Source organism: Chinchilla lanigera, unplaced genomic scaffold (genome assembly GCF_000276665.1).
Source record: "Chinchilla lanigera isolate Chin_1 unplaced genomic scaffold, ChiLan1.0 scaffold00001, whole genome shotgun sequence".
NCBI classification, from domain to species: domain Eukaryota; kingdom Metazoa; phylum Chordata; class Mammalia; order Rodentia; family Chinchillidae; genus Chinchilla; species Chinchilla lanigera.
The window spans coordinates 9,279,669-9,307,159 of NW_004955402.1; the positions used below are offsets into that span (position 1 = coordinate 9,279,669).

The window sequence follows — 27,491 nt, forward strand, 5'->3', positions numbered from 1 at the left end:
ACCGGAGAAAAAAAAAAAAAAAAAAAAAAAGAATTCCATCCTTCTCTCATAGTCGTCTGTGCTGTGAATGCCCTTGCGCACCACGTGCTTCACAAGGACCTCAGGGACATTGTTGGCAACTTCCGAGGTTTCTACAGGCAGCTCACCAGCGACGGGCAGCTCCGATGGGTAAGGGCACATTTTATAAGGAGCCTTTATACGTGGTGTTCTAAGGTCTGAGGTGTCTTGTGTGAATATAGAGATGGGTTTGTGATTTTAAAGTAAAACATTTCGTTCAGATAAATTGGGGGTGGAGCCCCTCGATGACTGGTAGTTTTGAGGTCATCAGTTCCTTTCAGCAGGGTCTGACTCTGGACATGTTTGGATCTGAGAGCTTTCAGCGCCTGTGTGCCTCCCTGCCCTCTCCCTGGACTGGGAAAAGGTGCCTGAGAATAAAGGGCTGAAGGGAAGCCTTTCGGGGAAGGGAGTGTGAGTAGCATTGCTGTCGCGGGAGGAGGGCAGTGAGGAGAAAGGCCTAAGAGCAAAGTTACACAGCGAGGACCGTGGAGCCTTTCCGGTGTGGGCTGGTATGTGAGCCCTAAGGGCAGAGCGTGCCAAAGTGAGGTCCGGACCCTGTCCTCGTCTGCTGAGGCCGAGTTCATCCTTTCCTCACTGCTCCGTGTCCTGGCTGAGCACAGAGACGGGCACAGAGGAATGCACTTTCCCTTGGATTTTAGTTCTGACTTCCTCGCACAAGTTCAGCGTTCCCAGAAAGAAGCTCCCTCTGGCCAAACCCAGGACAGCTGAATCATCAGGATAAATATGATAGCAGTGGCTTGTCACATAGCACACTGGACGAACTAAGACCGTGAGTCCGTATAGATCGTAGCAAGGGAAAGCTCACCGTTACGGTAGAATACCAAGTAATGAATATAAAATGAACGCTGGTGTGGGAAAGTCACCGTCACGCAGCCGTCGTAGCTGTATCAAGTGGACATGAGTCATCAGTGGATGCTAGACTCTGAGGGTGGTGGTTGTCACTTATGTAGAAAAGGAAAATGATACCTTCACAGTGGAGAAGCCGAATGGACACTAATTTACAAAAACATTGCAATTTAATAATGCTAAAATAAAATTTAAAAAATCCTCATTTACACAGTATTTATGCCAGAAAGTATATAACCTGAGGCTAATCATGAAGGAACTCCAGAGCAGCCCGTGGAGGGATGCTAGGCAAGTGACCTGGCCTGTACTCTTTAAAAATGTCAGTATCATTAGAAAAGAAGGAAAGGTGTTCAGATTAAAAGAGACTACGGAGACATGATGACTAAGTGCAATGTGTTTTGTGGATTGGATAGGACCTCAGGATACAGTTCTGTGTGCGTCAGCTTCCCCATGGCCGAGCCAGACAGGCCGGACCCTCAGCCTCAAGGGAGAATGGTCCTTTGGCTCACGGTTGCAGAGGGTTCGGTCCAGAGTCGGTCAGCTCCAAGGCAGGAGCATCATGGTGGAAGGGTGGGGTGGAGCAAAGCCGCTTCATTCATGGCAGCTGGGAAGCAGAGCACAGGAGCAGCATGAGAGGGGCACGGCACCAGGCACCACATACCGTGCCCAAGGGCACACCTCCGCGACTCAGCTGACATACACAAAAGTGTGCTTCCCTGTTGCCCCAGCTGGCCTCCAAGCCTATCACGTGGACCATTAAACTTAACCATAACAAGTACGTTTTTGGGAATGGCAATATTTGATTATGGACCATGTCTTAGATAATAATGTTCCATCAATATTATATCCTCTGAATAGGATCAGGGTACTGTGGTTACGTAGAGAATGTCCTTGTTTTTAGCAACTACACACAGAAGTATTTATGGGCAAAAGAGGGATGCCATCTGTGATTTTGCTCTCATATGATTCAGAAATAAAGACAGGATGGCAGCAGGAAGCAGGGAACAAGTTTGGGTTTTGGGTTTTTTTTTTTTTCTATTTTTGCAACTTTTCTACAGGTTAGAAACTTTTAAAAAATTGACCTTTAGGTGTATTGCCATTGCTGCCTTTCAATTCCTGAAGTGTCTCCCCAGCTAGCAGACCTCAGTGTCCTTTTCATGTCTACGAATGCTGCTGCTCTTTGCTTCCCACCAGATTGGTCCAGAGAAAGGTGCGGTGCACCTGGCCACAGCGGCGATTCTGAATGCGGTGTGGGACCTGTGGGCGAAGCAGGAGGGAAAGGTAACTCGTCTGGAACCCTGCCTGTGGCTCCAAGCCGCCTGCTGCTGACACAGGACTGTCTGCAACCAACGCTCTGAAGACCAAGGACGAATGCGGCGCAGCTCCCTGAAAGGAAATATGTGGAGGCGTGATTCTTTTCTCTCCTGAGAGATCTCGGTGCTGCTTAGGAAGTTCCAGGAGTGGGTTAGGAAGGGATGAAAGGGAAAAGGGTGGACCCAGAAGTGAAGGGTCAGGAGGCACACGCGGTGGGTCTGACAGCAAGAGTTTACCACTGACGAATCCACTAGCAGAACAAAAGTGGGTGCTTTATGCGTATGTTCTACAAATTCTTTTTTCTTTTTTCACTCCAGCCTCTGTGGAAGCTACTTGTGGACATGGTAAGTGGATCCTTTTGTATTACTACTGCTTCTTTTTTTTTTTTTTTACTTTTTGAGATAGAGTTTCACTGTGCAGTTCAGGCTGGCCTTGAACTCACTATATAGCCCAGGCTGGTCTCAAACCCATGGCAATCCTCCTGCCTCAGCCTCCTAAGTGCTGGGATTATCAGCATGCACCTCAATGCTTCACTTACAGCTGCTTCTAATGAGATGGGTTTCCTGGATTATTTGCCTTTAGATAATCAGTAAATCTATCCAAGACTGTGTGTTGACAAAGCAAACCCCAGCAAACTACAGCAGTCCCTTGGTGTGATGTGCAGTGACAGCTACGCTGAGGTGTGGCAGCGGGTGAGCTCAGGTCCCGCAGCAGACTCGAGATGCAAATTCTCACCCTCCACCGCCTGACGATGCAAGGAGGATCGTCACAACCCCTGGGAACCACACAGAATTAAAGACCCAATGGAAAAAGGACTTCCTAAACCCAGAAAAGCAAGATGTTACTCCTAAAACATCATCTGGTCACTGTGATGTCAAAGCAAGGCCAGATGGGTCCTGGTGTCCCCACTGTGCGGCTCCGGTGGGGCAGGAACGTCACACTGAGTTCCAAAGACGTGTACTCGGCTCTTTTCTTTCTCTCTGGCCTGTTTATAGCAGGGACCAGCACTTTGCTGCGGAGCAGGAAAACCACTCGGGCTGAGTTAAAAGGGAGCAGAGTTCAGAGCCAGGCAGATTTGGCTTTGACTCTGGACTTCACAGCTCGCAACCCGCCGAGCGGCCTTGGGCTCGTTACAACGCCCTGTGAGCCGCTGCGGCCCGGCGTGACGCCTGCTGTCCGCTCCCAGCGGCCCTGCTGCTATATGGCGCCAAATGAAGGAAAACCCACACAGGCAAGAAAGGCCTTGAGGACGTTGAGAGCGGGGCCTTGCTCCTCCTCAGGGACAGGGAAGACAGGCGCCAGTCACATCTGCTCCAAGACAGCAGAGGATGTCTTAGAGTAGGGATAGGGATGGCCCAGGGTCCCCTGGTGGCCTGGCTTTGAGAGCCACCTCCTGCGCTCTGTACTGAGCTGCCCCAGGATCACCCCCAGCCCCTCAGGGGTCACTGAAGGTCACCTGGGGGCAGAGCAGATGTGGAGAGGGAACCCAGGCGTCTGTTTGCTTGCCTGGTCCCGAGTATTTGCGCTGCCAGGTTCCCCGGCCCAGAGGCTGTGTTGGTCAGAAAGAACACGGCAGGAGACAGAAAGAACTTAGAGATTGTCAGGGGCAGCAGTGAGCCTCAGACGGACTCCATGCCAAGGAATGACAGGCCCGGACGATTTCCCTCAAGTCCCGAAAGCCCACATGATCGCTGTGGATCAGCGTGAGCAGCTTCTTAGACCCATAATCTGCCTGCGTATTGACCTGAGCCTTTCCCCTCCTACCCCGCTGCCAGGACCCCAGGACACTGGTGTCCTGCATCGACTTCCGGTACATCACAGACGCCCTGACCGAGGAGGATGCCCTGGGTGAGGCGTGCTGGGCGTGGGACTGGGGTCTCGGGCAGTGAGGCACGCCCGGCAGCCATTGGCTCTGCTGGGTTAAGGAGTGATGACGGTTTTTGTTTTTGTTTTTCAGAAATACTGCAAAAAGGTCAAATTGATAAAAAAGAAAGAGGTGGGTTGGGAGGAAATTTCCCTCCACTTTTGTCGTCCACTTCTGAGTGCCCCTGTGCCTAGAGGTACAAGCTGTCCTTCTAGGTGCCTGGCACTGAGCAGCTGCACTCTCAGCCAGATGTGTGGGTCTTGGCGAAGAAGCCACCTGGGGACCTGGGCTGCACGGTCATTTCAGCCGCTGCCTCCAGGAAGCTGGGCCCTAGGGTTGCACTGGGGGGCCCTCAGAGGATATCCTGGTCACCGTGACACCCCAGGGGGTGGGGCCAGTGCTGTGTGGGTGTGAGAGGCACCCAGCAGAACACCCGGAGTGTCTGTCGGCAGCAGCTTTTCCCAAGTTCCTGGAATGCACAGAATGTTGAGTGTTGCTGGACTTGGTGGTGCACACCTATAACCCTAGTACCCAGGAGGCTGAGGCAGGAGGATCACCTCAAGTTGGACGCCAGCCCAGGCTACATAATGAGTTCAAGGCTGGCCTGACCTAAATGGCAACTCTGTCTCAAACTGCACCACCACTATCACCACCACCCCCACCCCCACAAGAAAGTCAAGTCTTGTATTTTCCAGAAGAGCAAATGCTGACACATGGTTACCCCGCCTACACCACGTCGTGCGCCTGGCTCGGGTACCCGGATGACTTGCTGAAGCAGGTGAGCTGTGCACCTGGGTCTACAGACAGGCTGGGGGAGGGACAGCAAACTGATTTTCCTCCCCTGCTCACACTGCTGTAGTCATAGGTCACTCGTGACACAGATGTATGGGTTCCCTCAAAAGGCTCTGGCGACACCAGCAGGCCTCCTGCAGTGTCACTCAGGGCTGAGCAGGGTCTGCCTGGAGTGGGCATCAGACCGTAGCGTAAGGACTCACCTCACAGGACGGCCCCACTTCGGATGCCAGTCGTGTATGGCCAAGTTGTCGCTTGAGTTTCTGAGCCGCTGGCTAGAAATGGCCCCCACCCATACTCCCTTGCGCCTGGTCCTTCGCCGGAGCAGCTCACAGAACTCAGGGAAACATTTGCCTGCGATACTGGGTACTGTCAAGGCTAAAACTCAGGCGACAGGAGCCTCCGTCCCTTCTCTGGCACCCGGTACCCCGACACGTTCACCAGCCCTGGAGCTCTCCGGACCCAGTCTTTGTGGGATTTCATGGGGCATCTTTAAGTAGGGAGGTGGATGACATCATTAACCAGTAAGAATCAACCTTCAGTTCTTCTCTGCTCTCTAGAAGGCGCGTGGCAGTCAGCACCGCTCGTTTATTACTCTTTCTCATCGTCTTTATGTAGAGTTGAGAGAGAGAAAGAGGCAGAGATGGAGTCACAGAGACTGGCTGCTGCCTGCTACTCTCACATCCACCAGTTCTCTGGGTGCCTCAGAAAATGCTAACTTTAAAACCAGGGACACAGCCGGGCATGGTGGCACATGCCTGTAATCCCAGCACTTGGGAGGCTGAGGCAGGAGGCTCACTGCGAGCCTGCACTACATAGTGAGACCCCTCCAAACAAAACAAAATGCAGGAGCACTCATGCTACCCCTCCCAGGCACGCTGTGACAGTGAAAGGAATGGTTCTCTTAGAGCTGATGAAGAAGCCTCCCTGCAAGTGGAAAGAGCGATGCTCTGTTGGCCAGGCTGTTTCTCCCTTGATTTCAGCAACATGGTGGTTTCTCTGGTGCGTGCGCGATGACCATAACGTTTGTGGAACCCGCCAGACACGAACGAGGTCCCATCCCGCGGGGGCGCGGTGTGTTATGTACGCCGCGCATGCACTGACAGATGCACCCTTTCCCCACAGCTCTGCGCGGCGGCCCTGAAGGACGGCTGGACTAGGTAAGTTCTGTGTGATGGCTCCGCCTTTCCACTTTGCCGCGTGAGGGGGGCAGCCAGGAGTTAAGCGGCATCAGAAAGGCCGGACACAGTCTGGCCCATCAGTTTAAAGAGGTGTGTGATTAAAAAAATACGGTGAATGCTGCTGCCCAGTGCCGTCCAGCAGAAAGGCAGGCTGCTAAGAACGTGATTTTATATTGGCCGCCGTATCACCTCCGGCCCTTCCCCAAAGTCAAATAACCATGAAAGGGAGATGTTTTGAATTGGTTCAAGACATCGAGGCAGCTGGGACAGCACAACTAAAGACACTGCTGAAAGGGCACTTCTAGAACTGTTGCAGAAAATGGCAAGAACAATGGGCTAAGTGTGTTCAAGGCAACTGGGAGTATTCTGAGGATTCGGAGCAATGTGTCTTTTACTGTAACGAATTTTTAATGTAAGTATTCATCATGTTTTTGATCACACCACGTATGTGATTGACACTGAGTGCACGGCCACGTGAAAGTGTCCACATCAGGCCAGTGACGCTCTGCTGAGGGCAGAGTCGCAGGGAGCCTGTATGGTGGCCACATCTCAGAGCACGGCTGGACAGGAAGCCAGTTTGGGCAGCTCCCTGCCCAGCCCACGTGGTTGTCCAGGCTGGACTTGAATTTGTAACCTTCCTACTTTATCCTCCCAGCGTGATGGGACTATGGGTGTGCACCACCACACTCCGATTTCCTTTTTTGAAAATATTTTACACTTAGTAAGAACCACTTCACAAAAATACAGGCCCCCTTAGCAGGGGCCTCACTGCCCTCTGCTCTCCTTGCTATGCCACCAGGTCGGTCCTGCTCCCGGCCTTGGCCCCTTCACCCAGAAGACAGAGTACCCTGGGGCCTTCCTCCCTCTGGGCTCACTTAACACAGGCCCCCTGCACCCAGGGTATAAAACAGATGGCGTGTAAGTAAGTCTCTTTTCACACAGGGTGCAACAGAGCTCAGCGTCCCTGTCAGCACCACAGTCCTCCTTCGGCCTCTTTGTTGCTAAGTCCTTGAGATAGCAAAGGCCCCCGTCCTTGTGTGAAGAGCTCACCTCTGCCTGGCTCCGCACCTGCAGGCCGCAGTGACTGAGAGCCATTGTCCCGATAGAGCAGAGCTGCAGTCAGCAGGTTGTGGTCAGGCACTTGGCTAACACTGGGCAAGAGCCAGAGGTCACCAGAAAGCGTGGTCTGTGAAATATTGACAGAGACAGTCGTTTCTGCTAGTTCCGAGGACAGAGGTGAACCGGCTGAGCAAATGTGCTTCTAGGTTCAAAGTGAAAGTTGGCGCTGACCTCCAGGATGACGTGCGCAGATGCCGCCTCATCAGAGACATGATCGGACCCGAGAAGACTTTGGTAAGTATCTTCTCTCACCACTGAGAAAGACCTGGCAGGGAATCTGTCCAGGCCCAAAACACAACTCATTTCAGGCAAGATCTTAAAAACCTGGGGAGTTTTGAGAATTTTTGTCCAATGAAGTATGGCTCTGTGGTCTTGCAGTAGGAGAATGTAAAATAAAACAAGACACGTCTAATACTTTTCAGTTTTTTAATTCTGCAGAACTAGTTAAATGAGATCAGGGTGAGAGCTGAGTCCTTCTTGCTCATGCAGATGAACCTAAGCAAACAGGCCTCCCATTGGCGCCCTTGCATGTCAATCATTAGTCTCTGTAGGTTGTTCTTCAGGTGGGTGGGTTTCAAGAAGACACCATTGAAGAAGTATTGAAACGTTGGCTGAGACAAATGTAAGGATGAGCTGTTCCTGACCGCGGCCCTGTATTTTTGTGAAGTGGTTCTTACTAAGTGTAAAATATTTTCAAAAAAGGAAATTGGAGTGTGGTGGTGCACACCCATAGTCCCATCACGCTGGGAGGATAAAGTAGGAAGATTACAAATTCAAGTCCAGCCTGGACAACTTAGCCACTTAGCAAGACTCTGTTTCAAAATTTATTTTATTTTATTTTATTTTGTCTTTTTGAGACAGGGTCTTGCTGTATAATTCAGGCTGACCATGAGCTCACTTTGTAGCCCAGGCTGGCCTTGAACTTGCAGCAATCTTCCTGCCTCAGCCTCCCAAGTGCTGGGATTACAGGCATGCACCACCATGCCTGGCCTGTCTCAAAATTTAAAAAGAAAAAAATTAAAGTGGGCTGAAGATATAGCTCTATACCAAGGGCCCAGTTTCAATCTCCAGTACTGAAAAACAAAAAGTTAGAATCAGATGTATTATGAAGCTTTAGAAGCTCCTTCATAAATTAAAATTCCAGTCTGGAGTCTTGACACAGGTCCAAAGTCCCATTATTTATACATGGGTTAATGCTGCTTTTGTTCCATGAGGTCATTCTTTTCCGAATAATTGATAAAGCTTGGTCCTGAGTATCCTACCCTGGGGTTCTCCGAGTCCTGGCACGGAGCTCTTACCACTTAGCACTTTTCATAGCTACTCCTTTCCTCACCTGCCCTCTCAGGCATCCTGAGACCGATGCAGAGGGAGTGGGAGGCCCCCGCTCAGGCTCCACACACCCAGTGCCTGGCTCTCGGGCCAGGCGGCGGCAGGTGGAGAGCCAGGGCTTGGGGCTCAGGATCTGGGCTCAGACTCTCCACTGGCCTGACTTAGTCCTGAGCAAGTTACTTCTCTGTGCGTCTCTTAGCTGTGAAATGCACTAACATGGCCTTCCTCTTGGAGTTCTTCTAAGCATTAAATGGAACAAAACCCATCCGGTGCCTAGGGGAGCAGGGGCTGCATTAATGGTAGCTGTTTATTCATGTGCCAGCCTCACGGGGAGCCAGACCCAGCGTTGACTGTGTGTGACTCAGTATGTGATAAAATGGTCCCAACAAACAGCTAATGCTGCAGGACACGTGTACCTGGGGAGCTGCTTTCGTCAGGGCTGTGGGCTGGGCGTCAGGAGTTGGCCTCGGGCCACCCTCATGGGGAAGAGGCTCTCCCTGCAGATGTTGGATGCCAACCAGCGCTGGGATGTGCCCGAGGCGGTGGAGTGGATGTCAAAGCTGGCCGAGTTCAAGCCGCTGTGGATTGAGGAGCCCACGTCCCCTGATGACATCCTGGGGCACGCTGCCATTTCCAAGGTAGGAAGGCCTAGCATTTCTTCACCTGCTCCCTTCACATTTCCTGATGATGCAGCCGAGTCTGTGATGTGTGACCGGTTAGGGGCTGCAGACCTGACGTCCTTTGTCCACCGCACGTCCACCTGTTGTAGGCGAAGAGTCACCGCAAGTTGCAAGGTGACTAGACACTAACTGACATGGTTCCCGGGCTTTTAAGTGTGGAAATGTGACTGATACTTGAACGTGGAGGGTCTCTGACTTACGATGTTTCGGTGTAGACTTTTTCTACTTTATGATGGTACCAAGGTGATACGCATTTGTAGAAAGCATGCTTCATGTCTTGAATTGGCTTTTTCTTGGGCTAGTAATATGCAGAACAATACTCTCGTGATGCTGGACAGCCGCAGCTCCCAGTCAGCAACAAGATCTCCAGGCAACAACTGAGACCTAGCCTTGCAGGGTGCTGTGCGGCTCACCTGCGATGCTTGGTAGATGAGGTGTGAAATGCATTTTCTACTTACGACCTTGTCCACCTGGGGGCTTATCGGGACATAACTCCGTTGTAAATTGAGGTGCAGCTCTACTTACTTACCCGGAATGAATCAAAAGTGTAGATTCCTCTGGATGACTCCAAAGAAGGTTGGCTTAGCCACAGGCAGAGCCAGGCTTTGCAGAGATAAAGCTTGGGACAAGCCCTGGGACAAATTCACACTAACTGGAGTTGGCCTCCCTCCCTTTTGGGCAGCAGGAGAACCTGCCGTGTCAGAACATCGCACTAGGAGGGGAGGCCCCCACTGCCTAGGCTCAGAGCCCTGACCTACAAAGCCGTGATGTCGGCCGGCTAATCTGTAATTTGTGCAAGAGCGTAATCGCTAGGGTTTTGACGCTCAGCCCAGAGCAAGCCATGTTAGCCAAAGGCGGCAGGATGAGTGTACAGTCAGGGCAGGGGCAGGTTATGGAACTGAAGGATGGCCCAGCGAGGCCACCCCCGAGTTCAGATCCACCTGCTTATGCCCGCAGAGACGTCGTCGTAAGCCTCGTCGCTCCGTAGGCACAGGTCCAGCCAGGTCACTGCTGCCGCTCCTTCTGTGGCTGTGAACCTTTTCCCTGTTCTGCTCCAGCTCTCTCAGCAAATTAGCAGAGGACTGACCATAGGTCAGACGAAAGGTGGCCTCGTGGCCTCAGGGTGGCGACCTGAGCTGACTAAGGAAAACCATGCTGCAGGTGAGGGAACGTGGGCAGGAGCCATGGGACAACCACAACTGCCTTTACTGAAATAGAAGCTGGGGTCGGGGGTGGCACAGGCTGGTTTTCCTAGTATCTAGGAGGCTGAGGCAGGAGGATCACCTCAAGTTTGAGGCCAGCCAGGACTACATAGTGAGTTTAAGGCCACTCTGAACTATATAGTGAAATCCTGTCTCAAAATAACCAAAAAAAAAAAAAAAAAAAAAGCAAAAGAGAGAGAAACCAAAGCCAAACCTCTAAGGAATCACTGCAAAGTGGGCAAGGTCATAGGTCAAGACTCCTCCCCTGGGCCTGCTCACCCTCGCTCCTTAGGGCTCCTGGGGTAACGGCACCCCACGGAAGCCCTCTCCAGACACCGAGCCAACCTCTGCCACTTGGAGAGTCACCTTGGTTTCGCTTGCACGGGGGAGGCGCTGAGGGACAGATGAGCCACAGCGGACACAGCTACAGGGACCGCGGGTCTCTGCGGGCGGTGGGGACGGGTGGGGCAGGGCACACGAAGGGGTGCCACCGGGCTCACAGGGTGCTGCCCCCAGAGGCGGCCGCTGCAGGTCTCTGGATGAGAGGACGGTGGTGATGCTGTTGAGCAGTCATTGAAACGGGCCGAGGTGAAGAGCGGGCAGGGGAACTGAGGCGGGGCTGGGGCTGGGAGGCTGTGGCTGTGCCCTGGGGAGCGGAAGGTCAAGGGGGAAACGGTACCCGGTCAGTGCCAGAAACAGCGCCTTAATAAAATAGCCCTTACTCCCCGGCCTGCTCCGTGTCTCTCCTTTTTGTCTTTTGAGACCAACAGCCAAGTGTCCTTAACTTAGAAATTTCAGGAAGCATAGCATATGCTTTCTGCAGTCAGGAGAGCCAGGCCCGGGGTGGCTGTGCGTGCCACGTCCACAGCCACACATCCCGCCAGAGGCAGGACACAGATCTGAGTCGGCCCCCCGGCCCTCAGTTATTTCATTGAGAGGTCGGTGTAAGCCAGTGACCCGGAAGTCTCCGGCTCTGGCACGGGCCTGGAGGACAAATCCTGGCCGCACACTCTCCGGCTTTGTGACTGAGTGGGGAGGTGTTCTTACTGTTCCGCCGGCTGTAAAATGGAGGTGCTGACGGCTCCTCTCCTGCCAGGCTGTGACCGGGAATCACACACATGCGTGTTTTGCGCAGCGCCTGACAGGCATCGAGGGCTACAAGTGTGTCCCTGGGAGACGGAAGGAAAACCAAGCAGGCAGCAAAGAAGCCTGGGGCGGGCCATGTGGGGTCACGGCCAGTGCAGCCCAGGCGGCAGGCGAAGGACGCGGCTTTCCAGGGCCAGGCAAGAGCACCAAGTCCAGGTGAAGGTTCCAGAACCTCACCGGATCTGTTGCCCAGAGAGTGGCAAGGGAGCGGGTTTTGGAAGTGACAGAGGCATGAGAAGGTTCTAGAATAATCGATGAGGGGGTCATCAGGGACACGGGAACACGGAGCAGTAAGCGGAGGTTGATCACGCGTCCTTGACGAGCCACCAAGCAGCCCACTGTGCCCTGCGCAGGTGCCCGAGCAGGCGGGTCAGGTCACTGCGCGAGGAAGCGGAGGCAGCGCTGGGTGCAGCCGCTGGCAGCGTATGCAAGCACGGGCCTCGCCCTCGGTGACACGGAGCGCCCATCCTCTCCCGGGCATCCTTCTGCCTGCCTCTGATTGTCACACGGCTCAGCAGCAGACTTTCCTTCTGCAGCTATAAACATTTTTAAACACGAGGAGCCGTAGTTCAGAACCGAGGAAAATAACAGCAGGCTGCCTTCTCTCCTAGGCCCTGGCCCCCTTAGGAATTGGCGTGGCCACAGGAGAACAGGTGAGTGACGCGTCCTTGGTACCGCTACACGCCAACCACTGACGGACACAGTTGCGCACGAGGCTCTGTCACCCGATACGTTTTGAGCTAGGAAGGTTTTACCAGCTTAGAACTCGGCAGTCCATTAGTGTGAAGTCAGAGTCCAAAATTGATGGCTTTTTCTAACATTTATATAGCTCAGGTGGTTTTTTCAAAAACATCTACTCAAAATCCACAAGGCAGCAATTTAAAGGTACCGCCAGGGTGCACGATAGGGTAAGAAAGCAGCTTCTAAACTGGGTCAACGGGATGGCGTTTACTCCCTGTGCTCGTAAACGCAGCACCAGCACCTGCCAAGCCCCGCGCCGTCGGCCCACCAGCCGAGCAGAGCAGCCCGAGAACAGATTCTGTTTTCCCAGCGAGAGGAACAATGCACTCTGCCGCCCTTCTGTTTTGTCAACGCGCCACCTGCTCCTCGCCTTCCCCTCATTTTATCTCGATGCTCTGCCTCCCCTCCCACTCCCCGGGGCGGATGACAGTTACTCCTTAACGCGTGGTGAGCTGGTGTGATCTGTCCCTGACTCACACTGTCGCATCTGCAGATCTGTAAGGAAGTGACTGCGCCCCCCCGCCCCCGCCTCACTGTCAGGGGCTCCTCTGTCCTCTGCTCAGTGAGAACAAAGGAGAAATACGGCCTGCGTTCCCCAAGGCCCCCGAGGAGTAACAGTGGGCGTGGAATTGCTGCAGTGCCAGGCTCAGGGATCCTGAAGGCCAGCGCTGACTCTTCTGTTGGTGTCGTTTTCAATTCTATTTCCAGTGTCACAACAGAGTGATATTCAAGCAACTCCTCCAGGCGAACGCCCTGCAGTTTCTCCAGATTGACAGCTGCAGACTGGGAAGCGTCAATGAGAACCTCTCAGTGTTACTGATGGCTAAAAAATTTGGAAGTAAGGGCCTGGACGGCCTCCTCCGCATCCCCTCCCATTAGATGCCTGGGTCCCCCACTTCCTTGGTCTTGGCCACTCACTCCAGTCTGTAGCCTGCTGTATTGATTTTCTCTCTCATTCTGCTGTCAGCAGGGAGTCTAATGATTTTCATGGTGGGATTCTGTTCCTAAATATTCACGATTTAATCACCTGTGGGCACTAACCATAGGGCTGTCTCCCCCACCTCTTCCTGCACTACTGTTGGCATCCAGGAGCAATGTCTTCCTTCTAGTTCCTGTGTGCCCCCACGCCGGCGGAGTTGGCCTCTGTGAGCTGGTGCAGCACTTGATTATATTTGACTACATATCAGTCTCTGCGAGCCTGCAGAACAGGTCAGTGCGCGTTAACTACTCCCTGCTTCGGCCGCACCCCTCAGCCCGGGCCAGCTCTCCACACGACCTTTCACCAGCAGAGGCCCGGAACACTGAGCACCGCTGCAAGGGCCCACGAGGCTCTGAGAGCCAGCTGCATGTTGAACGGCATGGTGGCGCCCGCTTCCTGTTGTACAGACATGTTGCTTTGCCTTGACTCCTCCCCACAGGCAGGAAGAATGGGCCTCCGAGCATCACCGTGCCTTCCAGAAGGCCGAGGTCTGGGGAGCTGACTCCATTGCCCAGTGCATTGGGGGTGGATTCAACTCCAGACTTCCTTGACTTGCTTTGTTTTGTGCCTTCCTGAAGTCCTGGTTTCTCACATGTACATTCTCCATTGCGTCTCCTCTTCCCGATGCCAGTCTTCCATCTCTTGACACATCTTCATTTAGTTCCATCTTCTCAGCATCCCCAGGACATTTACACTGGGACAGTCTTCTTCCCTGTCCTCTGCATGTATGGCTTTGCTTATTATGCTTGCTTTCTTCATTTCGTTCTGTTTTTGGAGACAGGGTCTCACTATGTAGTTCAGGCTGGCCTTGAACTCACTATGTAACCCAGGCTGGTCTCGAACTCGCAGTGACCCTCCTGCCTCAGCTGGGATTACGGGTCTGTGCCACCACACCCGGTTTACTATGCCTTCTTGTCTCCTGGAATTAAAATACTGCAGAAAGCTCTCAGGAAGAGCCGGACAAGCACAGAAAAGGCAGATACCAGATTCAAGCCCAAGAGACGGCTCTGTCAGGTGCCCAGAGGATTGGTTGTATGGCTCTTCCCTAGCTGGTAGTGAGGAGACCTGTGCTGCCTTTTACTCTGCCCGATGTTATAATAGTGCAAGTCAGGTTGGGAGGAAAGAAACGTGGGTGGCCTCAGACAGGTCTCAGGGGAGATGTGCCTGTGTACACATCTGGAAGATCAAGGTTGGGACTAGATCAGCCGTAGGTCATCCTGCTCTTGCCCGCAGTTCCTGCCTTCAGGATTGGCAATTCTGACTGCGAAAAGCCCTGCAGGCTTTTGAGGGTGGGAAAGAGGGTCACGCCGCCTGCAGTGCGGTGCAACACCCCAGCGCTAGTGCCTCAGCGGGGCTCGCTGCTCCCGAAGGCCTCCCTGCAGTAAAGCAGCCACCCGACACTAACCCTGAGTGTCACACATCGGCCCCCTGCTTTGTCACCTTCTGCGCAGGACATATTTTATGCGTTCTTTAAAGGCCCCGCTGTCCTCCCCGCTGTGGCTGCGTCTTCTGCTCCGTCCTCCAGGCGACAGCGCAGCCCGAAGCTCACAGCCTGTGCCCACAAAGAGCGCCGTTCACTCATCAGCTTCTGTGTGACCCCAGCACCGGGCGGCCCACAGCCGGCCCGTCATCTGCTCTCCCTCTGGCCAGGCACCGGCCTACCCAACATGCCTGGGGTCTGACCTGAGGCCTCTCGGGGGGTCACAAGGCCTGGAGTTGCAAGGGGCCGCATGGTTCCTTCACCTCAGCCCCACTGCTCCTCAGACGAACGGCCCCCGAGGCGGAGGTCGAGGGCTTCTCATGGAGACGCGTGGAATCACCGTGCTCCCCTTACCTGACTTCGGGTGCAGCCGCTTCACTCCGTTCCTTCCCCCCAGGATGTGTGAATACGTGGACCACCTCCACGAGCACTTCAGGTATCCTGTGCACATCAAGCAGGCTTCCTACATGCCTCCGGAGGTGAGCCAGGCCCGGGCCTTCACACACGCCTGCCCTTCACGTAATCAGGAACGTGTGCTCTCCCTGGCTTTCCTCCGGGTGGTAATGAGCATGCTCAATTTATTACTTTTGCTAGGATGCAGGCTACTCGGCAGAAATGAAGGAGGGTTCTGTAAAGAAATACCAGTATCCGGATGGCGAAGTCTGGAAGAAACTCCTTGCTGCTCAAGAGAACTAAGCATTCGGCCCCACTACCTCTTCTCAACTAGTACTACCTACTACCTTTTCTTCTTTAACATTTCTTGACTAGTTTTATAAAAATACAAGAAAAGAAATCTTGTCCTACCAATCAAGTTCCGCAGAAAGTCCTATTAACCTCAGGAATCAGCTTCATCATTGATTCTTTTAACAAATCAATACATAATCTATTTAACCCCTCAACAAACTTAAGACTCAACTAGTCCAGAGCCCAGGAAGATGTTCTGACATGATTTCTACCAAGGGCTGGGACCTGGTCATTAGATTACGTGGAAAATCAGCAGCATGTTGTACAATTTGTTAGAGCAACTCCTTGTGCTGTTTAATACTTCTCATAAATTAGAATAAAAATAGTTCTGGAACACCATGGGGAGCTGGTATTTGCAACAAAGGGAAAAAAGGTACTGGTAAGCCCTGAAGTGGCTCCGCATCCCTGCTCTTAACCAGTCTAAGCCTATTGGAGAATTCACACCACACCAGAACTAATGGTACTTAGCACCCTTAAAAACTTCTACCTAAATGCTCACTGTACTTAATGATAAAATGCTGCTAGAATGAGATGAATCACGGAAAAATAAGGTGAAATAACATCCCATGAGCATTCCAATACATTGCCATTCTCCATAGCAACCAAGTAAGAACACAACATGTGTAGTTAGGAGCATTCAGGTGACTGGTCTAGGCAAGAACTGAGCAGATAAATCGCAAGAGAAGAAAAAACCTGGATAAATGCAAACTAATCCTTTATTACAGGAATATATAAGACAAATGTAACAGCAAACGTTCGCAAGCAAACTATCCATTCTGGCTGGGATCAGGTCAGATTTGAGGGAAGACCTTCTTTATAAAATGAATGGAATTCGTCAGCTTCACTACGTACAACTGAAATGCATGCACTCGTTTTTTGCTAAGAATATGGAAACTCGCTGTTACCACTTTCTTCATAATCGTAGCATTTTTGTGCACTTTTACTACTAAAGTTAAGATCTTTTATTACTAAAAGACTAGCACCTTTGGTCTGCCAGTGACAGTATCTTCCAAAGTTAACAAATGACAACTGATAGGTCACTGAGTTTTGTACCTACTTCCTTTTGTCTTTAGAAACAAACACACCAAAAGAAACAAACAACCCAGACTCGGGCTCTGACCAGGGGCCCTTCCTTCCAGTAGCACGCGGAAGGCGCTCTACACAGCCATTTCCATCTTAATGGCAGGATGCGGATTGTACCCTTCTAGCTGGAAGTCTTCAGCTGTGAAGTCATCAATTCTCTCGACTTTTCGAAGGATTCTGAGCTTTGGGAAAGGTCTTGGTTCTCGCTGAAGCTGAAAACAAAACCAACCATTATTCTGCCATGTTAGTGTAACCTGCTTTAACTCTGTTCCCTGCACCCCTGCATGAAGCAGGCAGGGTATTTTATGTAGTACCTTGTCCCTGGTTACCCAGTATTGAGGGGGCATGGGGGAGCGTGACCGCCTTGTCTTCTGCACTAGGAGTAACCGGTATTTGTGACATCATACGGCATTAGGAGGCTGCTGGCTCATCAGGCCTCAGTTCTTTTTGAGACAGGGTCTTGCTATACAGTTCCGCTGGCCTCAAACTTGCAGCAATCCTCCTGCCTCAGCCTCCAGACTGCTAAGATTATAGGTGTGGGCCACTATGCCGAGCTTTTTTGAGACTTCTTGCTCTGTAGTCCATACCCACCTTGAACTCACAATGCTCCTGCTTCAGCCTCCCAAATGTTGGGATTACAGGTATGGATCACTACACCTGGCTCGGGCTTGGATTTTTATACAGTAAGTCCTCGCAAATTTATTAAAGGCTGGGATATAGTCCTTTTTTCCTTTTCTGTTTGTAACTCCGCAGCCTTACAGTCTGGCTTCCTAAATTTCATAATCCCCAGCCCAACTGTCCCTGGCAGAAAGGCAAACAGAGGGCGGCCACTGTGAACAACTCCCAGCAAGGGACGCGAGCCAGTATTTGTGGGGTGAGCACAGAGGACCGGCGCGGACGCGGACGCGGGGCGGCGCCTCACGTCGTGGTGGGCAGCAGGACAGTAGGAGCAGGCAGGGCAGCCGCTGTCTGCCGAGAGGCCGAGCTCTCACGAGGCACCGCGCCACGCCTACCCTGGAAGGGGCTTGTAAGCACAGCTGCTCCTATTTTCCTGCCGCTTGAAATCGTCCCGTTGTGAGAGCTTGGGCAAAGAGGCTGCTGAAGTTCCACTAGCATCAAATTAAGGGAAAACATTTGCATTTCATTTCTCCTTCAGGCAAAAATACAGGTTAAAAATGCCAACTCAGGGGAGGCCCCACACCCTCTGGCCTGAAGGGACCCTTTCTTTCTGGCACTGGTGCTTGGTACCTTGCAGCACCTGTCAGCACCTGCCTGTGGCTGCTGAAGGTGTTGGCTCTGTCCCTGCCCAGCTGCCCGCCTCCCTTCCCTGAACGGAAGCCTGCTGCTGAGATGTCATCTTCCTCTCACACGCGGAGTGACTGTGATCTAGGAGATGCTGCCCACGTCAACCTTTTCACCATCAGAAGGTACCACGCTCAAGAAAGAACAGATCTGATCCTCACCTGAGTTTTCAGCGGCTCGATGTGATTCAGGTAAACATGTGCGTCTCCCAAAGTATGCACGAAGTCACCTGGCTAAGTAAACAGCATGGGAGATGAAACGACACGTTAGTTTTAATTTTTTCTTTTTCTTTTTTTTTTTTTGACACAGGGTCTCGCTATGCAGTTCAAGCTGGCTTTGAACTCACTATGGAGCCCAGACTGGCCTCCAAACTCACTGGGATCCTCCCGCCTCTGCCTCCCAGGTTCAGGGATTACAGGTGTGTGTCATCACGCCCTGCTTTAGTTTCAGCTCCTTTAAAGCACATCATATAGTGTACGAAAACACTCCAAGACTTTTCAAAAAACAAAGAGATTTAACTGGTGTAGCTTTGTTTTTTGTTTGTTTGTTTTTTTTTCAGGCTGGCCTTGAGCTCACTTTGTAGCCCAGGCTGGCCTCGAACTTGCAACGATCCTCCTGCCTCAGCCTCCAGTGTGCTGGGATTACAGGCGTGCACCACCACGCCTGGCTAACTGGTGTAGTTTTGGAGCAAAGTTTACTAAGACTTGAGCAAGGCTCTAGGCGTGCATGGCACGGCCACCGTCTCCCACCTGCAGGCTCGTGACGTGCGCGATCATGTAGGTGAGCAGTGCGTAGCTGGCGATGTTGAAGGGCACGCCCAGGCCCATGTCCGCGGACCGCTGGTACAGCTGGCAGGACAGCTCCCCGTTCACCACGTAAAACTGGCAGAGGGCGTGGCAGGGAGGCAGCGCCATCAGGGGGAGATCTGAGGAGGCAGCAGGCAGGGATGAAAGCACAGCTGTGAGCAAGGCTAACGGGATCCAGACAGAAGCCAACCTCGAGGCAGGCAGGATACAAGAGGCGCCAGCTGTGGCAACACCTACGACCCGCATCCTGCGTCAGGTCAGACCTTCCCCACCCTGCAGCAGTGTCCCAGAACACACGGGACCTGTCGTCAGCCTTCAGCCTCGGATGTACAGGGACAGCCAAAGTGATGCCCCTCCACCCAAGCTGAAATTAAGTATTTGTGCCACCTCTGCGGCCCCAAATATAGGAAGAATTGTTTCACTCACAGAAACTGGCATCCCAGGCACACTCCTGTGTTAAAATCTCCAATACAAATGCAAATTTCCCACTCTGGGTACTTACTACCCTGGTATGGCTTGTATCATGTTGTTGCCCCAAAGGTGGGCTTTTCAGAGGTGGCTGGATCTAGAATGTGTGACACTGGGATTGATTCATGGTGCAAAGCTAGGATCAAGGGCACAAGGACTGACGGTGTGAGTGCTGCCTGCCCTGAGTAGGCTGCATAAGATGTAAGGGACAGAAAGAGCTGTGGTCATCCCTTGTTGCTTTGCTGTCTTCTGCCCGTCATGAACTGTTTCTCCTCTTCCATGCCACCCTCACCTGGAGCCGGCCCATTATGTACTAAAAATGCAAACTGTGAGCTACATAAACCTTTTCCCCTTTAACTGTGGGTGTCAGGTATTTTGTCTCAGCAACGAGAAAACTAAGACACTACCCCTGGTGGAGTTTCATCGTATAATACAGATGTTAAGAATGAGCTGGGCATGGCAGTCCATGCCTGTAATCCCAGCACTGAGGGAGACTGAGACAGGAGGATCCTGAGTTTAAGCGCAGCCTAGGCAAATTAGCAAAGATGTGGCTAAAAATAAAAAGAGATGAAGATGTGGCTCAGTGGTAGAGACCCCTTGGGTTCGATCTCTAATATCACCAAAAAGGAAGAAAAAGAATGGCAGTAATACACAGGTAGAGATGACTTGAAACTTCATCTGCCCAAATTAAAACATTGCATTTTTTTGAGATAGGATCTCACTAAATAGTCCAGGCTGGCCTCAAACTCTCAGTGATCCTCCTGCCACAGCCTCCTGACCGTTTGGATTCCAGGCATGCACCACTATGCCCGGTTTAAAATATTAATCTCATGGGTGTGTATTTTCCTAGGCAATTTAATGAGTATAAACACACAAACTGGGATCACCTGGGTTCAATCCCAGTCTAAAGGTGAAAAAGAAGCCAAGTGTGACAGACGCAGGTCACACTAAGACCTCGGGGCCAGGGCCCTCCTCTCCCTAGGCGTGGCCTGCCCGTAGTGCCCAGGCAGCCCAACTGCAGCGCTTCCCTTGTGGTAACTGTGTGGAGGGGGTGCACTCACCTTTCGGGTTCCAGGCACACATGATGATCCTTCTGTCATCGGGGTTGGTTTTGATGGTGTCGATCACTTTCTGCAGCTGGTCAACTCCTTGACCCGAGTAATCTGCAGGATTGGTGAAGAGGACATGTACACACCCAGCCACAGCGTCTCGTGACAAGGTCTCATGGCCACTCGGTGTCCTTTCCTTTCCCTTGCAATTTGCTATGAATGTGTAATTATTCCAAAATATCAAATTTTTTCCCCAATGCTAGGGATGGAACCCAGGGCCTTGCACATGCTAGGCAAGTGCTTTACCGCTAAGTCTCCAGACATTTAAAAACAAAGATGTCAAACTCCCTGCTAGAATCCAACAGCTAGCATTCAGACAGCTCTAAACTAAGGCCATCATTTTCCCATTAAGCAACAAGAAATTGGCAGGGGATATAGCTCAGTGGCACAGCACCTGCCTGGCAAGCACAATGTCCTGAGTTCAATTACTGGTTCAAAGAAAAAAAAAAAAGAAGGGAAGAACTGACTGCTAGTGGGATGCAAGGCATCACAGGCCAGGGGAGCAGCCACACCCTGAGGAAGAGGCCCTAGGACAGCAAGGCGGACAACCTACAGACCATTACCATTACCCGCAGAAAGCCTGGTCTACACTGCTGGGTTTTGTGGGGGTGGGGGTGAGCCCAGGGCTTTAGCACGGAGCCACATCGACAGCCCTTTCTTATTCTGAAGGGGGCTCTCACTAAGTTGTTAAGTTTCCCAGGCTGGGTCTGAACTGGTGATCCTCCTGCCTCAGCCTCCTAGAGTGCTGGGATTACAGGCATGCACCATCATGCCTGACTTACACTGCACTGTTTTTCTTGTGATAATTCAGCAGCATTAATTGCACATTCTTACGCAACCACCACACTATCCATTTCCAGAATTTTCATCACGCCAAACGAACAGTGTATACCCGCTAAACCCGAATTTCCCATTCCCCCTTCCCCTCAGCCTCGGGCTACCCCCATTCCACTTTGTGCCTCTATAAATTGGCCCACTCCTGGTCTACATCGCATTTTAAAATCTTCTTGATCCTGGGAAGCTGAGGCAAGAGGATGACAAGTTCTAGTCCAGCCTGGGCATCTTAGCAAGACCCTGTGTCAAAATAAAAAATAACGAAGAATGGTTGGGGTGTGAGGCTCTAGCTTCAATCCCTAGTATTGGGGGTGGGAGGAGTTAATGTTGGCAACATTAAAAAAATCTCATGGCTGCACATCAGTGCGATTTCAGGCTTTTACTAAAGGGATCCAGGCAGCTTCAGCCCAGCCCCTCCCGTGCAGCAGGGTGCGCTGTGACGCCGTCCCCTTTACAGGAGACACACTGTCAGGGTGCTGGTCCTGCCCAGCCAGTCAGCGGTCACTTCCTACACACACAGGCATCTGCTTCCGGATGGTGAGAGGAGCCAGAGGCTGGGGCTGGGCTCGGTGACTCAGTGGCGCCACCAACAGCATGAAGGGTGGACGTCCTGCAGGCAGAGGGGACCATCAGCACTCTGGTGCCACCCACACTACGCTAGTGGTCCAGCCCTGGTTGTTTCGTTTTGTTTTGTTGAGACAGTGTTGCTATGTATTCAGGCTGACCCCTGAACTATGTAGCCCAGGCTGATCTCCCACTTGAAGTTGTAAAGATTCTCCTGCCTCAGCCTCCAGAGTACTGGGATGACAGGTGTGTACCATCAAGCCTGGCTGGGCCAGCCTTGAGGAGGGAGCGCAAAGCCATCACAAGACACACCGGGGTGGCTTTTCTCGCAGACCTACTCCAACATGGACCCCGAGCCTACAGCTACCTGCCACTGACACAGTTAGAAGTGCCAGGCTCCCCAGTGTCTAAGTTCTCCATCAGGCCAGGGACTTACGAGCCCCCAGACCACTCACCCCCCGGCCCGGAAAGGGATCAAACTAAGCTAGGAAGGTACTTGGAGCATCGGGGACCTGGCTGTCTCTCACCTGAGTTCATATCTTTGTAGTCAGCCCCAAAATGCCTCCACTGGAAGCCATAGACGGGGCCCAGGTCCCCTTCCTGGCGGCTAGAAAACCCCAGGCTGTCCAGGAAGTCCCGGGACCCGTTGGCGTCCCAGATCTTCACTCCCCTGGATGACAGTTCTTTGGCGTTTGTAGATCCCTGGAAGAAACGGGAGTGAGTGGGAACTGAGTCAAATTTTTTCCTTTTGCCATCCTGAGCTTTGAACCTAGGGCCTTTGCACTATGCTATATCCCAGCCCTTTTTATTTTAAGACAGGCTCTTAATTGCCTAGGCTAGCCTTGAACTTAGGATCCTCCTGCCTCAGCCTCCTAGAGTTCTGGAATTACAGGCATGCACCACCACAACCAACTGAATTGAGCCCTTTGGGTCAAGGTCAACGTCTCCTAGAGCCTCTGCTAACTTGGGCCCCTGACCCAATTGACACGCTGGAGCATGGGGATCTGACCCTGTCCCTGTGGAATCTGTCCTGTCTTTGAGCAGACTAGTTCTGGCCCAAACTTCTAGGGCCCTAGAGGACCACCCGAACCCTTCTTTGGAATCACCTCTCAAATCCACTGTTCTATTCCCTTCAGCTAGATGTTTGAAACACCGCCAAATCCTTCAAATATTTCCACCTCACCTGGCAGTTTTGAGGGCTTTTCTTTTCTTTTAGTCTTTTTTTTTTTTTTTTTTTTGAGACAGGGTCTCACTATGTAAATCGGAGTGGCCTTGAACTCACCTATAGTCCAGCCTGGCCTCAAACTCATGGATACTTCTGCCTCAGCCTTCAGGGTGTTGGGATTACAGATGTGCACCACCATGCCCGGCTTTTTTTTTTTTTTTTGAAAGAAAGTCTCCCTATGTAGTCCAGGCTGGCCTTGAATGTGTAGCAGTCTTCTTACTTCAGCGTGGGTGCTGGGATTACGGGAGTGCACCACTATGCCCAGGTCAGTTTTACATTTCTTAAACATGTACTATGTCTAAGTGTGCTACTCCAAAACGAATTTCCTGCCTCACATGCAATCCGTGCACATACCTGGCACACAGGATAATTTATGGACCAGAGCCAATCAGCATTTGCTTTCCTGACAAATGGTACCCGTCACACTGGGGTAAATGTGGACACTATTTCGCTCTTCTACGTGCCATGATGAAGTTCCACTTCCCCACAATCTGCATTTCCAGTTGTGTTTCCCTTCCACATCATCCTGGCAGGTCTGGCCGTGACATTCCGACCCGACCCAGACAGGCATCTAGGGCAAGGACGGACCCCTCTGCCCGTGAGGCCACTGGGTACGAGGTGTGAGCAATAACCGGCAAGGCTCGCCACGTACACCTAGGCCTCGCCTGGTCCTCCTGCACCCCTCACCTGCTGCCCTCTGCCCCACCTCCTCTGTGAAGCAGCACAGCCCTGGTGTCTGTCACGTGCAGGGACAGGCAACGCCAGCCAAAGGCCTGGGCTGGGCAGACACCGGCTACTGCCCGACTCCGCCTCCCCACCGGTCCCCGGCTGCTGGGGAGGTGGGCACCTGCCGCTCCTGCTTCTGGTCACCTGCTAAGACCTTCTGGGAACCTGAACTCAAGCTGAAGTTAAAACAGGGAAGTGTTTTATTCCTAAGTATCTCACTTCCTCCTTTCTACTGTGTCTGCCCGAATTTTTCTTTCTTTTTTTTTTTTTTGCCCGAATTTTTCACTTCCAACAAGTCATTCCTGAGTCTTTTGCATTCTGCTTTAAAACCCCAATTTCAGCTGGGTGTGGTGGTGTAATCCCAGCACTCGGGAGGCTGAAGCAGGAAGATCGTTGCGAGTTCAAGATCAGCCTGGGCTACAAAGTGAGCTCAAGGCCAGCATGAATTGCATTGTGAGACCCCCCCCCAAAAAAAAGCCCAATTTCCATCCACCTAGACTGCACTCTGATGATGCCCCCACTTCTGGTTGAACTTGGGCAAAGGCCCTGCGTTCACTCCCCAGCACCACCAAAATAATCAAATAAAAAGAATGTCTTCTTCTGAAATTCTTGGAGAAGATCTCAGGCCAGGCACTGCATGCCAGTTGAGAGACCAACATAAAATACCCCCGAACACAGTGCTGGGGAAGAGGGAAGCTGCAAATTCCACCCTTTCTAAAATGGGGTCACAGCTCTTGGGTCTGGTTTGAGCCACTCCAAATGCTCTCACTTCTATCTCACATGGCCCAGGACACAGCCTGTGTCTTTGGGCACCCTCGGCCAGCACTGCACAGACCCTGTGGTCCAGGACCAGGACACGGAGCTGGCGAAGTCTTCCCACGTGGCGCTTCCAGAACATTGCATTTATTTGTCTGCCTTTCCCCTCCTCGTGGCGAAGAGCAAGGCTAGCACTACACACTGGATATTTCCCTGTGGAGAAAGACACTGGGCCAGCGGGAGAGCCAGTATGACTGAGGCAGGACATGAGTTTGAGATCAGCCTTGCTGAGCGGTGTCAAAGGAAGTTGGGGAAGCAGACTTTAGAAACGGGAATGTCCCAGTGTGCCCAGAGGTTGGGAAGGAGGCCAGGGTGAGTGAGGTGGAGGAAAAACCAGTAAGGCCAGAGCCAGAAAAGGAGCCCCAGGAAAACCTTGGCCCTTGAGTGAAACTGGAGCCGCTAAGGGCTTTAGGCTGAGCTGTGACAGGATCTGACTTCCATGTGTGTGTATGTGTGTGGTCTTGGCCTTTACACTGAGCTACAGACCCAACCTTTTTTTTAATTCTTTAAGACAAGGTCTCGTTAAACTACCCAGGCTGGGCTCCAACTTGCAGTTCTCCTGCCTCAGCCTCCCAGCTTTGCCCTGCCGTTTTATTTTATTTTATTTTATTTTATTTTTGGTTTTTCTGCGGTACTGGGAACCGAACTCACGACCTTGTGCTTGCCAGGCAGGCGCTTTGCCGCTGAGCTAAATCCCCAGCCCCTGCCCTGCCATTTTAAAGGCTCACAATGGGTTGTGCTACGAAAGAACCCTCAATTTCTGATGGCAGCTGCTTCTTTACCTTGATAAACCACAGCAGCTCCTCCAGAACACCCTTCCAGAACACTCGCTTGGTCGTCAGCAGAGGAAATTCATCTGAAAAACAGTTTGCCAAACAGTGAGAAGACAGAACTTCCGCCTCCTTTGTGGAGGAAAACCGCTGTGGGCTGACTCAGGGCCACCCAAGAGGAGAGCAAACTCCTGTCCCGAGTCTGGGGCCAGGGTGGGGCTCTGGGCCTGGAAGGCTGGCCAGCCCTCTCGAGCCCAGTGACTCCTGGAGGTCGGCGCTACCACCTGCCACCCAGCCAATGTGACGTCCGTCCCAGGGTGGGACAACAGCACCCAAACTGTAGCCCTGGACAAAGCCCAAGTGTTCCTGCAACTAATTCCACCACCACCCTGCCAGAGAAACCTTCCTCTTCAGTACAGAGAATAGATCCACACTGCAACACTAACACATAGCTGGTGACAAATGCGTGTAACGCAAACTGACCTATTACTACAGTCTATCACAAACACCAACTGTTTAAGCGCGCCACAAGCGGGATCCTGTTTAATTAATCCAGGTCATGACCCACCCAGAGGGACCTCCACGTTCTTCATCTTACAGGCGCGGGAGGCAATACAGATGTTTACACAGCTTAACTGACAGAAGGGGCAGGAGCAAGAAGCAACAGAGAATAAATGTGGAAAAGCTTATCTCTAAACGCAGCACCAAGGGAGTCCACATTATTGGCTGTATACAAGGTATGACTAGAAAAAAAAATACAGTGAATGTTTAAATTTTTTAAAAAATTTATTATAGGGGGCTGGGGATTTAGCTCAGCGGCAAAAGCGCCTGCCTGGCAAGCGCAAGGTCTTGAGTTCAGTTCCCAGTACCGGAGAAAAACCAAAAAAATAAAAAATAAAAAAAAATAAAAAATAAAAAATTTATTATAGTAAAAGACAGGAGCTGGGCATGGTGGCGCACGCCTATAATCCCAGCACTCGGGAGGCTGAGGCAGAAGGATCGTTGGGAGTTCAAGGCCGGCCTAGGCTACAAAGTGAGCTCAAGGCCAGCCTGGACTGCACAGCCAGACCCTGTCTCAAAAAGACAAAAAAAAAAAAGACATTGCCAGGAATCCACCTGAAAATCCTCCCTATCATTTGGAACACCTCCTCCCGCAGTTCTTGCCACTTTCGGAAGGCATTCTGGAAGTCCTCTTTCTTGTGTTCAGCCACATTGTGGCGGCTGCCTCTATGTCCTGACTGTGTTTACCTTTTGTGGTCTTTTTGACTTGGAAGAGCCAGAAGACCCACGATGGCAGATCTGGTGAATGAGTACACACTGCAATGTTTTCATGAGCCTGCTTTTCCATTGGGTGAAACAGGACAGCAGCACTCACCGTACTTTTGATCCCATTCCCGACAGACACTCTGGAAAGAGGACTTCCGGGCTGGGGATTTAGCTCAGCAGCACAGCACCTGCCTGGCAAGCGCAAGGTCGTGAGTTCAATTCCCGGTACCGAAAAAAAAACAAAAACAACAACAAGAAAAAAAAAATCAAAAGAAAGAGGACTCCAGAACTGCTTCAGAAAGCAGCAAGGATGGCACGCGTGTCTGAAGCGAGGGGCAGGGTTCTGAGGGAATTCATGGCAATGTGCCCGTCACTGTAAGAAAAAAAAAAAAATTTAAATATTCACCGTATATTCTGATCATTCCTTGGAGCTGATGAGAAGAGATGTTTCATCAGCTACTGCACTAACTCCTCCGGCTGTGACACAGATGCCCAAGGTCTATGCAGGGAGGGCGGATTAAAAGTCAGTTCGTGCTTCTTCATATCGGCTCTTCCCAGATCGCCAGGAAGGGGTCCCGGTGAAGCTTCCAATCTCTGAACAGGGGCGCCGGGGAGGGTCCCCCAACCACAGTAAGTCCGCTTCACATCGTGGATCCCCTCAAACCCTGCCCCACACTTGGGTCGAGGTCGCTCCTCGCCCATCGTGGAAAGGACCTTGTTACCCAGGCTCACCGCCTTGCAGGACCCGCCCCGCAAAAGGAAACCAGCAGGCGCTCAACCCCTGCCCTCCCTGCAGCCTGACCCTAACGGCCCGCGGGACCCCGCTTCCGGGGGCCCAAACAGCGGCACAGAAAGAGGGAGGAGGAGCAAGGGCTCGGGGCGGCGGGACGCCTCCCGGAGCCCCAAGTTCCCGCGCAGGCGAGCGTGCGGCCCGCTTCCCCCTCCCCGCCCACGTTACTTTCGCTCCGCCTTTGAAACCTCGCCGAAGCGGGGCGGCCCGGACGGGGGCGCGGCCGCGCCGGGGCCG

General features: G+C 52.2%; 2 protein-coding genes across 11 annotated transcripts in view; one reads left to right on the forward strand and one right to left on the reverse strand.

Moving 5' to 3' along the window:
* The window catches only part of Enosf1 (enolase superfamily member 1), a 31,700-nt gene extending 13,471 nt beyond the window's left edge, over positions 1–18,229 (forward strand). The window contains exons 3-16 of one of the 10 annotated variants that reach the window (XM_013519472.1): positions 53–168; positions 2,119–2,205; positions 2,556–2,582; positions 4,014–4,086; positions 4,196–4,234; positions 4,798–4,880; positions 6,020–6,054; positions 7,341–7,428; positions 9,027–9,161; positions 12,163–12,204; positions 13,001–13,130; positions 13,402–13,501; positions 17,889–18,071; positions 18,190–18,229. In XM_013519472.1, coding sequence (XP_013374926.1) covers positions 53–168; positions 2,119–2,205; positions 2,556–2,582; positions 4,014–4,086; positions 4,196–4,234; positions 4,798–4,880; positions 6,020–6,054; positions 7,341–7,428; positions 9,027–9,161; positions 12,163–12,204; positions 13,001–13,130; positions 13,402–13,501; positions 17,889–18,045 — 1,112 coding nt within the window. In that variant the 3' untranslated portion in view covers positions 18,046–18,071; positions 18,190–18,229. Of the gene's footprint in view, positions 1–52; positions 169–2,118; positions 2,206–2,555; positions 2,583–4,013; positions 4,087–4,195; positions 4,235–4,797; positions 4,881–6,019; positions 6,055–7,340; positions 7,429–9,026; positions 9,162–12,162; positions 12,205–13,000; positions 13,131–13,401; positions 13,502–14,747; positions 15,231–15,345; positions 15,835–17,331; positions 17,606–17,734; positions 18,072–18,189 lie in introns of those variants that run through there. The other 9 variants (XM_013519282.1, XM_013519499.1, XM_013519244.1 and 6 more) reach the window with 9 other exon arrangements.
* Tyms (thymidylate synthetase) lies at positions 16,194–25,284 on the reverse strand (the record flags this gene model as incomplete). The annotated part of the gene is given in 6 exon segments (XM_013519582.1): positions 16,194–16,790; positions 18,042–18,113; positions 18,630–18,805; positions 20,216–20,317; positions 22,189–22,363; positions 25,211–25,284. Coding segments are annotated over 6 exon segments (737 nt in total), but the record flags the coding sequence as incomplete, so codon positions are not given.
* Between the last annotated feature and the right edge of the window lie 2,207 nt (positions 25,285–27,491).